This window comes from Mus caroli, chromosome 8, assembly GCF_900094665.2.
Source record: "Mus caroli chromosome 8, CAROLI_EIJ_v1.1, whole genome shotgun sequence".
Taxonomy (NCBI): domain Eukaryota; kingdom Metazoa; phylum Chordata; class Mammalia; order Rodentia; family Muridae; genus Mus; species Mus caroli.
Window position 1 is genome coordinate 27,989,770 of NC_034577.1, and position 13,149 is coordinate 28,002,918.

The following is a 13,149-nucleotide window of genomic DNA, read 5'->3' on the forward strand; positions in this document are numbered from 1 at the left end:
TTTTTTAAAGATTTATTTATTTTATTTATATGAGTACACTGTCACTGTCTTCAGACACACCAGAAGAGGGCATCAGACCCCATTGCAGATGGTTGTGAGCTACCATGTGGTTGCTGGGAATTGAACTCAGCACCTCTGGAAGAGCAGTCAGTGCTCTTTAACTACTGAGCCATCTCTCCAGCCCCCACTGCTATTCTTATATTCAGTTTCTCTCCCAAACTAGAGAGCATTGCAAGGACTGCCCAGATCCAGCATTCTCTTTGATTTCTGACTAAATTCATGATGTGCATGTGTGTGGGGATTGAAGAAGAAAGTACTTCACACACTGCGTTGTGTCTCTAGCATTCACTCTTAAGTTTTTTTAAGACAAGGTCTCAATTCAGTTTTCCAGACTGGCCTTGAACTTAATTCTACTGCCTTAGCCTCCCAAATACCTAGGAGTGTAGGCTTATGCCAGCAGACCTGGCTTAAATTGGTCTTTTAAAGAAATATTTTTTACCTAAATCTTATAGATACATGTCTGCCTTGCCCCAGTATTGGGAGTGTTATTGCTCTGTCCTTATCCAGATCAACACATCTTCGTGTTGTTATGTAGCCTCTACTAGTTTTGAACTTATTATGTAGATTAGGCTAGGGGTTACAGGTGTGTACCCTCATACCTGATTTAGTTATTGATTTTTTTTTCTCAGTTTATCATTTGATTTTTTATCAACCTGATTTTGTATGATTTCATGTTCTTGATCCTGGTATTCATACTGTTTCAGATATTACATGTTGTATATTCCTGAAAATATTAGTTCATATATGACTTATGAAAGCATTTGAAAACTTTCCTACTAGACACGACATCAGCGGGGAGATACTCATCCTCTAACNTTGGAAGAGATTCTGGATGAGACACAGCACTTAGACATTGGACTCAAGCAGAAACAGTGGCTGATGACGGAGGTAAGAGCAGTGTCAGCACTGTTGTAAACATTAGTTCATTACAGAAAGCTGTGTCTGCTACAGAGTTCTTTTTTTGTGGTGAGTGTGGTGCTGGAGATGGAACCCAGCCCCGCATGTGCTACAACAGTCCACTGTCAAGTCATCTTCAACTGTAGATGTGTTTTACTATTTTGGGATGGGGTGGGTGTCTGCACATGTGTGTGTGTGAGACAGGGGGAGAGAGGCGAGGAGAAAGGTGGGTGGGAGGCAAGGTCTCATATTGTCATCCATGTTGACTTCAGACTCAGTGCACTCTGCTTTAGCTTCATGAGTCAATGTGCCTGGCTCAGTGTGGTTTTTTTTTTTTTAAATCCTGTAATTTGTTAATATTTTTTACTTTTTCTTAAGAGACTTGATGTATAGTCTTGGTTGAATTTAAATGTACATATTTCTATAATTTGTTTGGCTGTTGTTTTCCATATAATTTGATTTATGTTTTAGAAGGTCCTCTAAGACTACAGTCTGTGTACCGATTTTTCATTGTCATAAATAGTATTTTGAATTGTCAAACTCATAATCTTATATACTTACAAGTTATATATTGCATATATGCTTTAGAAAATTTAAAGCCTAAGATGTTAGGGACAGTAAACCATTTTATTACATTATTAGCATTCTGTGGTTTGATAAATGAGTTATTTTTTCTAGTTACTTAGAGAAATAATATGATTGTTAATGTTTAAATAAATACATACCATTTGAAGAACGCCTAAAACAGTCTCTGACCGTGCCAGTTTGCAAGTGAATGAATGACAGCTACTTGAGTATTTGCTTCTTTAAAGTTTATTTTATTTTTTTTAAGGATTTATTTTATTATTATATGTGAGTGCACTGTAGCTGTCTTCAGACACACCAGAAGAGGGTGTCAGATCTCATTACAGATGGTTGTGAGCCACCATGCGGTTGCTGGGATTTGAACTTAGGACCTTCGGAAGAGCAGTCAGTGCTCTTAACTGCTGAGCCATCTCTCTAGACCTTCTTTAAAGTTTATTGATGTTAACGAATACTACTCTTCAAGATCAGTGATGCATCTGTGGACCAAATGTGATCTGGGATGTAGTGGTACATGTCTGTAATCCCAGCACTTGGAATAAAAAAGCAGAAGGATCACGGGCATCATTAATTTCATAGTGAATTCAAAGCAAGTCTGGGCTACAGTAAAACAAACAAACAAACAAACAACAAAAAAGGAATACCCCCTAAACAACCAGATGTAATAATTTATTCATTTATTTAGACTTAGTTCAAATCATTGAAGGTCATGTCTGCTGTCACCAGTTACTAGAAGCAGAACCTGCCTACGACTGTTGTTTTTGTTTTATTCTTTTTATGTATGTGTGATTTTTTCTGTTTGTTTATTGATTGATTGATTGATTGAAACAGGGTCTCACTGTGTAGTTCTGACTGCCCTAGAACTCACTGTGTAGACCAGGCTGGCCTCAGACTCACTGAGATCCATTTGCTTCCCAGGTTCTGGGGTCAAAGGTTTGTGCCACTACTTCTTGCTGAAATCTTACTCTGTAGTACAGGCTGGCTCACACTTGGCAGTAGTCTCCTGCCTCAGCTTCCTAACTGCTGAGATTATAGGATTTGAACTTAGGACCTCTGGAAGAGCAGTCAGTGCTCTTACCTGCTGAGCCGTCTCTCCAGCCTTACTTTGTCTTCTAAAAAAGTAAACGTTCTTCAAAGCAGCTATGATAAAACGAGTTTCTCTTTAAAGAATGTATGCAAGTAATGTATGAAATTTTCATTTGCTTTTAAGTAAGAAGCAAACTCTATGCTGACTCACTTGGTCTGGGATCCTAGATATCTGGTGTTTTAGGTCTGCTAGCTTATGTCCATAAGATTCTTCAGTATGCCACTGTGTTGGGTGATGCTAGAATTTAAAAACATAGACATGGGGTTTGCTTTTTATAAATATATCCAAATTGTGTTATTTTTACAGGCTTTAGTCAACAATCCCAAAATTGAAGTAGTGGATGGGAAATATGCCTTCAAACCTAAGTACAACTTGAAAGATAAGAAGGCCCTGCTTAGGCTTTTAGACAACCATGACCAGCGGGGACTAGGAGGAATTCTCTTAGAAGACATAGAAGAGGGACTGCCTAATTCCCAGAAAGCTGTCAAGGTAATGTTTCTCTTCCTCCTCTATCATAACTATAATTTGAATTAGTAATGTGGTTTTTTTCTTTATCTTCCTGAGACAGGGTCTTACTATGGGTCTTAGTTAGGGTTTTACTGCTGTGAACAGACACCATGACCAAGGCAAGTCTTATAAAAACAACATTTAATTGGGGCTGGCTTACAGGTTCAGAGGTTCAGTCCATTATCATCAAGGTGGGAGCATGGCAGTATCCAGGCAGGCNNNGCTGAGAGTTCTATGTCTTCATCCAAAGGCTGCTAGTGGAAGACTGACTTCCAGGCAACTAGGGTGAGGATCTTATACCCACCCCCACAGTGACACACCCTTTCCAACCAGGTCACACCTATTCCAACAAGGCCACACCTTCAGATGGTGCCACTCCCTGGTCCAAGGATATACAAACCACACTATGTATGTAGCCCTGGTTGTCCTGGAACTCAGAGATCTGTGTGCCTTTACCCCTGAAAGGTGGGGTTACCATGAAAGGTGGGCTACCATGCCCAGCCTCTTATGCTGGTTTTTTTTTTTTTTTTTTTTTGTTGTTTTGAGACAGGGTTTCTGTGTGTGTGTGTGTGTGTGTGTGTGTGAGAGAGAGAGAGAGAGAGAGAAGAGAGAGGAAGAAGAAGAAAAGGGAGGGGAGGGGGAGAAAAAAAAAGAAAAAGAAAAGAAGAAGAGGAAGGAAAGAAAGGGGAGGGAAGAAAGTGGAGTTATTTTTAAAGTCTTTATTCTGTATATACATGGGGCTTTAGTGTCCAGTTAAAATTTAAACTTTGTGGAGCTGGAAGGATAGATGGCTTAGCAGTTGGGTTTGTTCCCAGCACCCACATGGTGACTCACAGCACTGTCTAACTCCACTTCACAGGGATATGACTCCCTCTTCTGACCTGAGTGCACTAGGCCCACACATGGTGCACATACCTGCATTTAGACAAAGCACTTACCCACAAACTAAAAAACACTTTGTTCGGTGCCACGGAGCAGGAAAGAAAATAATCACCTTTGTGTGATGTTAACAGGTTTTTTGGGGGGAAGGGGGAAGGCATGTGTTTTGTTTTGTTTTTATGTCGCATAATGATTTAGTTCTTCAGATTTCTAGAAAGTTTTTCAAAAAGGCATTAGTGTTTCTCTTGTTATTTGAAATAAAAACTCTTCCAACAATAGTTTTTGATAATGCTTACCCAAGGAACTAGAGGCATTGAAACTAACAAGTTCTGATGTCCTAAGGGGTTGGCAGTGAAAGTTATGGTCATAAAGAATACATTTTCGGGATTAAATTTGAGGCTCACTTGTAAAAGCTGCTTGTTGCCATTGCATGTTTGGCTAGTGCTGTATCACTGAGCTGTATATCCAGCTTGCCTTGCATCTTCCTAATTGATTTATATGTAAGTTGGAAAAGCCCGAGGTTATGAAATTGTCTTTTGGGGAGGCATGGCAGTGGAAGAGGGAGACTGGGTTTCACTACATAGTTCTGCCCAGCATGGAACTCTTTTTGTAAACCAGGCTGTCCTTAAACTCACAGAAATGTCTGCCTCCTGAATGCTGGGATTGAAGGTGTGTGCTGCTACACAGGGCTGCCTTTTGATTTTTGAGACAAGAGTTGACATGATTGGCCTTAAGCTCCTGGTCCTCCTAGTCACATCCCCGGTGCTGGAATAACAGATGCACACCAGCAGACTTGCTCCTCACAAAGTCAGTTTGTTGCTCAGCTTTCTGGCACCACAGTGAAATAATTGATATAATCAGATTTATAAACAAAAAGGTTTATTTTAGAATATGGCTTTAGAGGTTTCAGTCCATGCTCAGTTTTACGAGACAGCACACTATGGCAGGAACATATAGTAATGCCCAGGAAGGGAAAGAGAGGAAGGAGGGACCGAGGCCTCACAGTCCTTTTCAGAGTCACTCCCTCGGTGGTCTAAGGGCTTCTTATCTTACCAGGCTTCTACTGTGCCACCCTGGGGGCCTTTTGGGAGATATTCAGGATTTAATGTGTAGATTTAGCAAAAGTAGAACTATCCTAAACTTTAACTTTATAGTATCAAATTTTAACCTGTACAGATGTTGCAAATAATGACTTGTGACTTGGGCTGACTAAGGTTGTGTATGTGAGTCGTGTGCATGCCTTGTGCTGGTGGAGTGCAGAAGAGGTGTTGGATCCCTTGCAGCTGGACTTAAAATGCTCATGAGCCACCAAGTGGGTGCTTGGAACTGAAGAAGGGCTCTTACCTGCTGGTGTAAGCACTCTCCAGCCCGACCTAACTCACATTGTAATGCTACAAGATTCCCTGAACCTTTATGTTCTGCATAACTGAAGAGCACCGGTCAACAACTGCTCTTTCCACAGTGTTTCTAGTCGTTACCAGTGTGTTTGAGTCTGACTTTACCAGAGTTTGTGCTTTTGTAACTAGCTTATTTTTATATCCTTACAGTTCAAATGTTGCAGCATTTGGGAGGATTTCCTCCCTTTTGTTTGTTATATGTAGACATTTCATTTTGTTGATCAAGTTATCCACTTTTATTTCTTTTGGTTTTGGTTTTTCTAGACAGGGTTTCTCTGTGTAGCCCTGGCTGTCCTGGAACTTGCTTTGTAGACCAGGCTGATGTCAAACTCACAGAGATCCACCTGCCTCTGCCTCCTGAGTGCTGGGATTAAAGGCGTGTGGTACTACCACCTGGTTTAAATTTTGTTTTAAAAGATGAGATTTGGGGGACTGAGGAGATTGTGCAGTAGTAAAATGCTTGTTGTACAATCATGAGAACCTGAGTTCAGGTTCCCAGTGCCCACATAACAGTACATGCTTGTATCTCCAGCTCCAGGATGCATTAAAACAGGTAGGCCTTAAGGGCTCTTCAGCTGGCCAGGCAGCCTATGTTCAGTGAGAGATGCTGTCACACAAAACAAGATGGAGATCAGTTGATGAAGAAGATACCCAAAGTTGACATCTGGATTCTGCCTTTGTGCAATCACGGTCAAGGACACATAGACACACATACACCTTTTTGTTCTTTGACAGATATCTGAGAAGTCTGACAGTGTCCTTGAAGAGAAATTTACTGGAGAAAGAAATTAAGCTCCAACCTGGGGCATGTAGACTCTAATGCTTTACTGTGGGTTGAAAGAAAAGAAGCTGTTATCTCTCTCTCCTGAATATAGATACAGAGGTGTGTGTGTGTGAGAGAGACAGAGAGAAAGAGAGAGAGAGAGAGACAGAGAGAGAGAGACAGAGACAGAGAGAGAGTGAGTATGTGTATCATGTATAGTATATATTTTTAAAGGAGTAATTCGATGTTAAAATGTTTTTATCTTCAAGGCTTTAGGGGACCAGATACTATTTGTAAGTCGTCCTGATAAGAAGAAAATACTTTTCTTCAATGATAAAAGCTGTCAGTTTTCTGTGGATGAAGGTGAGCCATTTTGTGCAGATCTTACAGTTGGAAACATATTTCAGTTTTGAGGTGATAAAGCTTGCAGTACTTACAGTTGTAGTTTAATATTGTGATGGTGATTTTTAGCATTGCCATCTCTTAGCCTATAGCTAAAAGACACATGTTTATTATGTCACATCTTAGAATGCATTTGAAATGCTGACTTGAAAGGCTTTAAGTAATTTGTATATGAAATTACAATGTAGCAGTTTGTGCTTTAATGTTTTTTTTTTTTTTATGAATGTTTGCTGGCATGTATTTTTTTGCACCACTTGCATGCCTGATGCCCACAGAGGCCAGAAGAGTGTATTAGAGCCTTTGAAACTAGAGTTACAGATGATTGTGAGCCACCTCATGGGTACTTGGAATCAAACCCAGGTCCTCTGGAATAGCAGCCAGTGCTCTTACCCAGTGAGCCAACTCTCTAGCCCTAGTTCCTGTTTTCTTATGCTGATATCTCACTTGTACAAAGTAGAATTTAGTTTTGAATCCTGCGGCTGTTTCCTTAGTTTTTATTTTTAAAAAGTTTTACTACTGGCCCTGGGCATGGTGACCCAGCACTCAGGAGGCAGAGGCTGGTCAATCTCAGTGAATTTAAAGCCAGCCTGGTCTATAAACCTACTCAAAGTCAGGGCTACACAGCACGACGGTTTCACTGTATGTGGGGCTGTATGGGAGGGCATTTCATAGTGTTTATATCGTGGTAAGCGTATTTCCCTCATGTCTTTCTTTATGTTCTCACCTCCCATGGATTTCTTTATTGTCATCATAAGCTGCTAAAGACTTGATGCATGATAAGAAAATATAAATATTTGTTGGTGACTGATACTCTCTTAGGAATCTTTCAATTACCAAAGTTTGTAAGAAAGAAATTCATGTTTTTCCTTTGTGGCAATTATAGAGTTGTGTGCTATGCTATGGTCTTGAGAATTTGTGAGGTGTGTGTGTGTGTGTGTGTGTGTGTGTGTGTAGTTGAATCCAATACCTCAGCTTTGCTGGGCAGGCACCGCCACTGAGTTCCGTGTCCAGGCCTCTAGCATATTCTTCTCATCTCTCTGTTTCAGCATCTTTTTCTCTTTGTCCAGCGTGAGTTTGTCACTTAGTTCATTCAACCTTTGCCTGGGCACCTTTGATGTATCCACATATTCTCAGTCACAGCTTTTCGTGTGAAGCTTGTTCTGCAGCATGTCTGCTCTGGACGATGTTTAAGTTGAGGTGAGTTGTTGACAGAAAAGAGGTTGGAATAAACCACTAGCCCACTGAAAACTTCTCAGGAGCAGTTTGTGGAGCCATTTCAGGAATATTATTTGTTTAGCAGTAGTTAGATCATATATTCTTTTTTTTTTTTTTAGATTTATGTATTATGTATACAACATTCTGCCTGCATGTATAGCCACAGGCCAGAAGAGGGCACCAGATCCCATTAGAGATGCTTGTCAGCCACCATGTGGTTACTGGGAATTGAACTCAAGACCTTAGAAGAGCAACCAGTGCTCTTAACCTTGAAGCTATCTCTCCAGCCCCTAGCCATGTATTCTTATAATCTTCCCACTAAGCTATTAATATTTCCTGTCTCTAATGTGATTTTTCTAAGAATATTGCTGCTTAGCTTTCTTAGCCATTTTTTGTTTTGTTTGTCTTTTTCTCGCACTTATTTAATATTGCATCTAGTTTAGTTTGTCATTTTATATATCCTTTGTTGGTCTCCATCACTGTCTCATTTGAACTGAACCTGGATCAAGAGCAGTATGCACTCTAAAATCTTATTGTTTGGCTGACAGAGACAGAGTCCTCATTCCCTCACCTCTCCAGATTAGATAAGTATTGTATATGACGATATACATGTGGTAAAGTTTCACATACTAAGGAGCAAATTTTGTTAGTAGCTTATTCTTCTAGTTTGATCTCTGTGCTATAAGTATTCTCTAATGATGTATAGTCTCTCCACTGCACGTGATAAATAGATTCTATAGTGTTTGCCAGTGCTACAGTAAGTGTCTTGTATGGTGGACAAGGTATATTGGTGAAGTTGCCTTATAACTCAGGAAGATACTGGAGAGGTAGACTGAGAAAAATAGTTTTGCTTCTTTTAAGATCTTTATTGTTGCTTACTTATTCAATATATTATGAAATGTTTTCCTAGATTTCTTAATACTGAACCATGGTCAACACTCCTGCAGTTGGACTAACCTTTGGTGTCAGATATTTGGTCTCCATCTCTGTCTCATTTGAGCTGAACCTGGATCAAGAGCAGCATGCACTCTAAATGATAGGAACATTTCTCCGGACCCATTGCTCAGATTTCTACTTCAGATCGGTCATGGTTCTTTCCTGCTCTCCTTGCCTTTCGTTGTTTTGTTAGAGTATTAGGTTCTTTGCATACTTGAAAGAGTTCCGGAAGATATATTGGATTGGCTGCCTTTTCTTTGACAGGATTGTTAGTGCCTTCTTTAACTGTATTTATTTATTTATTTTTCTAATTTTCTGTTTTATGTGTCAGTCACACTAAATGTGCTTTCTTTCAAAATAATTTATTTACAAATTACATCTTTAATTGTCCCATCCATCCCAACCAGCAGGAAAGACACAACACCAGTCCTTCTTCAAGCAGGTTTATTCAGGAACACTTAGCATTGCAATGCAGGAACAGGAATCCGCTGAACAACCCCTGGGCGCACCTTAAATACCCTACTGACTCCTCCCAATCACCCCAGTCACATAACGGCAGTCCATTGGTTCACAGCAAGTGACGACACCTCAGGCGAGCTGAAGAGGCTTGGTATCTGTTGCAGTGCAGGCTGGGATGTGGCTAAGTCTGAGATAATGAGGAAGTCAGGCGCAGGTCATAAGACCTGGCAGCCATCGGGGCACCATCTTGGGGCAGGGGCCCCACCCACTCCTCACATTTAATGGCAACTGATTTGCAGAAGATGGCTTCTAGAACCTTTTTAATATTCTCTGTTATTCTGCTTCTTAATTGCCAACTTTTTTTTTTTTTTTTTGTTTTTGTTTTTTCGAGACAGGGTTTCTCTGTGTAGCCCTGGCTGTCCTGGCACTCACTTCGTAGACCAGGCTAGCCTCGAACTCAGAAATCCGGCTGCCTCTGCCTCCGAGTGCTGGGATTAAAGGCGTGCGCCGCCACGCCCGGCAATTGCCAACTTTTTATACTTGGTGTGACTTCCTTAATTCTTTGTCAAACTATTATTTGACTTTTATTGCTTCTTGTTTTACTTTAACAACATATAATCTGTCAGATCACTTGCTACCTGTTAAAAATTTGACTATTTACTCTGAACAGTGATTAATCAGACATTGAAGTTTCACACAGTTTTAATGGTTGTTGATTTCCTTCAGTACTTGTGTAATTGATGTGTTATATATTTTCATGCAGTTTTAAACCTGTGCACGTTCTTGAATGATAATAGCTTAAGGATTATGCTCATACTCATACAGTGTTCCTCTCAGTTGCATTGTGTTATTTTACTGCAGTCCAGTTCTTAGATTTTATCTATCTGTAGCTCACCTGTCATAACTCTTTGCCCTTTATTTGCCGGACACCTTCTTTTGCCTGGCTTTTACTTTCACTTGTATCTTCTTGTTTGAAACATTTCTATTGTGGGTGGCTGTGGTTATCCTTCACTTTTTTAAAAAAATTAATTTATTTATTATATGTAAGTACACTGTAGCTGACTTCAGACACTCCAGAAGAGGAATTCAGATCTCATTACGGGTGGTTGTGAGCCACCATGTGGTTGCTGGGGTTTGAACTCAGGACCTTCAGAAGAGCAGTCAGTGCTCTTACCCACTGAGCCATGTCTCCAGCCCCTATCCTTATTTTTAAGACAATTTTATGTATATGGATATTTTGCCTAGATATATATCTGTTCACCAAGTGCCTGCCTGGTGCTGGAGGAGGCCACAAGAGGGGTTGGATACCCTGTAAACCGCCATGTGCGTGCTGGAGGAGGCCACAAGAGGGGTTGGATACCCTGTAAACCGCCATGTGCGTGCTGGGAATTGAACCTAGGTCTTCTCAAAGAGCAGCTAGTATTCTCGACCACCTCCTGTCTCTTCAGCCCCTCTTTAAGATTTTTAATCAGCTCTAGTGCCATTTTATATTGGTCTTTTATGGGCATCCTACCCTTCCTTTCTGTGGAAAATTGTACAATTTTTTTTCTCTTACTCTCTACCAAACTTTTTTGGTTTTCTCTGTAGCCCTGGCTGTCCTGAACTCACTTTGTAGACCAGGCTGGCCTGGAACTCAGAAATCCGCCTGCTCCTGCCTCTCAAGTGCTGGGATTAAAGGTGTGCGCCACCACGGCCAGCCTAACTTTTTTTTTGAGACAAGCATCTCACAGTGCTATTCTGGTGATGTAGCCTCACTCTATCCCTGGCTTTGTAGATCAGGCTGGACTTAAAGCTTCCTAAAGTGCTGGGATAAAAGGTATATGCCATCACACCAGGCTTTCTACATACAAACTGTTTTTGACAGGTTCTGGATTTTTGCTTTAGTCTCTGAATGCTTATTTGTAAGCCTACTAAATAATTTGTTCTGTGTGCTGTAGTCATTAAGTGAAGGCATTGCACTAAAGGGTTTATTCATTTCTTCTTACATTTGTTTATCTACTGTGTGGCCACGTGCCCTCCGTGGCACACATGTGGAGGACTGCTTGTAGGGGTCAGTTCTCTTCTAAACACAAGTGGGTCCTGACAGCTGAACTCAGGCCATCAGGCTTGGGATACAGTGTGCCATCTCACCAGCCCTGAAGCTTACATTCTGAAGAAGATGATACACATCTAAAAATAATACACAGTCAGTACACTAGCAAAGACATAAATAAGCGTTTTGCCATGCTTAAGGGGGAAGGTGAGTGGAGTTCATAGGTGACCTCTGTGAAAATAGATGAGGTCAGCTGAACCCGGAGGCATATGCAGGCAGCCAGGAGCATGTCCGTGTGTCTGATGGTGCAGAGATACCTGCTGGGTCTAGTCTAATGATGTTTGCTTAATCAGATTTAGTAAATTGTCTTTTTATGACAGCCATTTTGTTACTCTTATTCATCTGAAATTTAAATATAACATATAAGCTTTTTAAAAAACATTTTTAATTTTATGTGTATGGGTGTTTTGTCTTTATCACATATATGCATGTTTCCTGTGGAGACTAGAAGGTGGCTTTGGGTTTCCTAGCCCTGGAGTCTCAGCTATGAGCTGCCGTGTGGGTGCTAGGAATCAAACCTTAGTCTTCTGGAAGAGCAATCACTGCTCCTAACTACTGAGCCATCTCTTGGGCTCCAGTATAAACTTCTAATATATAATTTGTTTAAAAGTCAGTAGAATACCCTAAATGCAATGTAAATGATTATATTTCATTTTTTTCTTTGAATATTAATAAGTAATCAGGCATAGTTAATGCCTGCAACAAAATATAAATGAAATAACTGTACACTTAAATGTGGAGTCACCATGACTCCACATATATGATACCTGATAGCTATAGGTAACCAGTAGATGTTTGATGCATGGGCGGCATATGTGCTGTAACTTGTGATTTCCTTCAGTCATTCACAATTCTTGGTAAAGTTCTAGAAGGTGAAAAGTGTACCTTTTCTGTGATTTACAATAGCAAGCTATTCTATATACAGTATAAAATGTAGAAAATGAAGAATTAAAACAATACAAAATAGTTATGAACAGTATTGTATTATAAACTCCATTTAATATAAACTGATATTTTTCAGTAATTAATACCTTCCAGGAACGATGATGGGATCAGAATTTTCAACTTTGGTAGCATTGACCTTTGAGGCTAAATTTTTTGTTGCTGTTGTTGTAGAGGGTTGTTGAGTGCAATATAGAACCTTTATCAGCATTTCTGGCTTGTTTAACTGTCAGCTTCCCCATGGTGTGAGGCCATAGCTGCCTCTGTATGTTACCAAATGTTCCTCGGGAGACAGACTGCTCTGCGTGAAGAGTGGGTTAAAGATTCAGTTAATATTTATAAAAGAAGAAAGTGGATTGAGATATGTTCATTACCTTAAGTACTTTTCTCATGGGTTCAGTTATTTAGCACACTCAGTGAATATCGGTTTTATTGACCTTATAGGCAGTGATGTGAGAACCCCAGTTTGCTATGTGTGCTATTCAGTAGCTTAGGTGTATTTCAGTTTATATGTTCAACTTACCAATGAGTTTATCAGGATGTAACCCATTCATTGTAAGTCAAACATCTGTATGGTGTAACATGTTGCATGATAATTTTACAATCGTAGAGTGCTCAAGAGACATTGTAGGGAAGAGTCATGGACAAGAGCCCTGAGGATAACATTTTTTTTTTAGTAGATATCGGTATAAATCACTGATGTAAAATTAATTTGAAAAAGTTTTTGTTTATGATGTAAATATGCATTTCCATGTAAGGCCAATTGAAAATCTACAGGTTTTGGAGCTGGGGTATTGTAGTTGTGTTTGCCTAGCATATATGAGGCTCTGAGTTCTTCTACCCTCAATCATGGCTCATTGTGATGTTTGTCTTTGATATGGTGGCATCAATGGTGATGTTTGTTTTAGCCCACTAGGTGTCAGTCTCCAGT

At 40.1% G+C, this 13,149-nt stretch overlaps 1 protein-coding gene across 5 annotated transcripts in view; it reads left to right on the plus strand.

Moving 5' to 3' along the window:
- Positions 1–13,149, plus strand: part of Gtf2e2 (general transcription factor IIE subunit 2) — a 46,857-nt gene that overhangs the window by 25,410 nt on the left and 8,298 nt on the right. For all 5 annotated transcript variants that reach the window (XM_021169635.1, XM_021169636.1, XM_021169637.2 and 2 more), the window contains exons 4-6: positions 841–948; positions 2,933–3,115; positions 6,442–6,535. In XM_021169635.1, the coding sequence (XP_021025294.1) occupies positions 841–948; positions 2,933–3,115; positions 6,442–6,535 (385 nt within the window). The remainder of the gene's footprint in view (positions 1–840; positions 949–2,932; positions 3,116–6,441; positions 6,536–13,149) is intronic.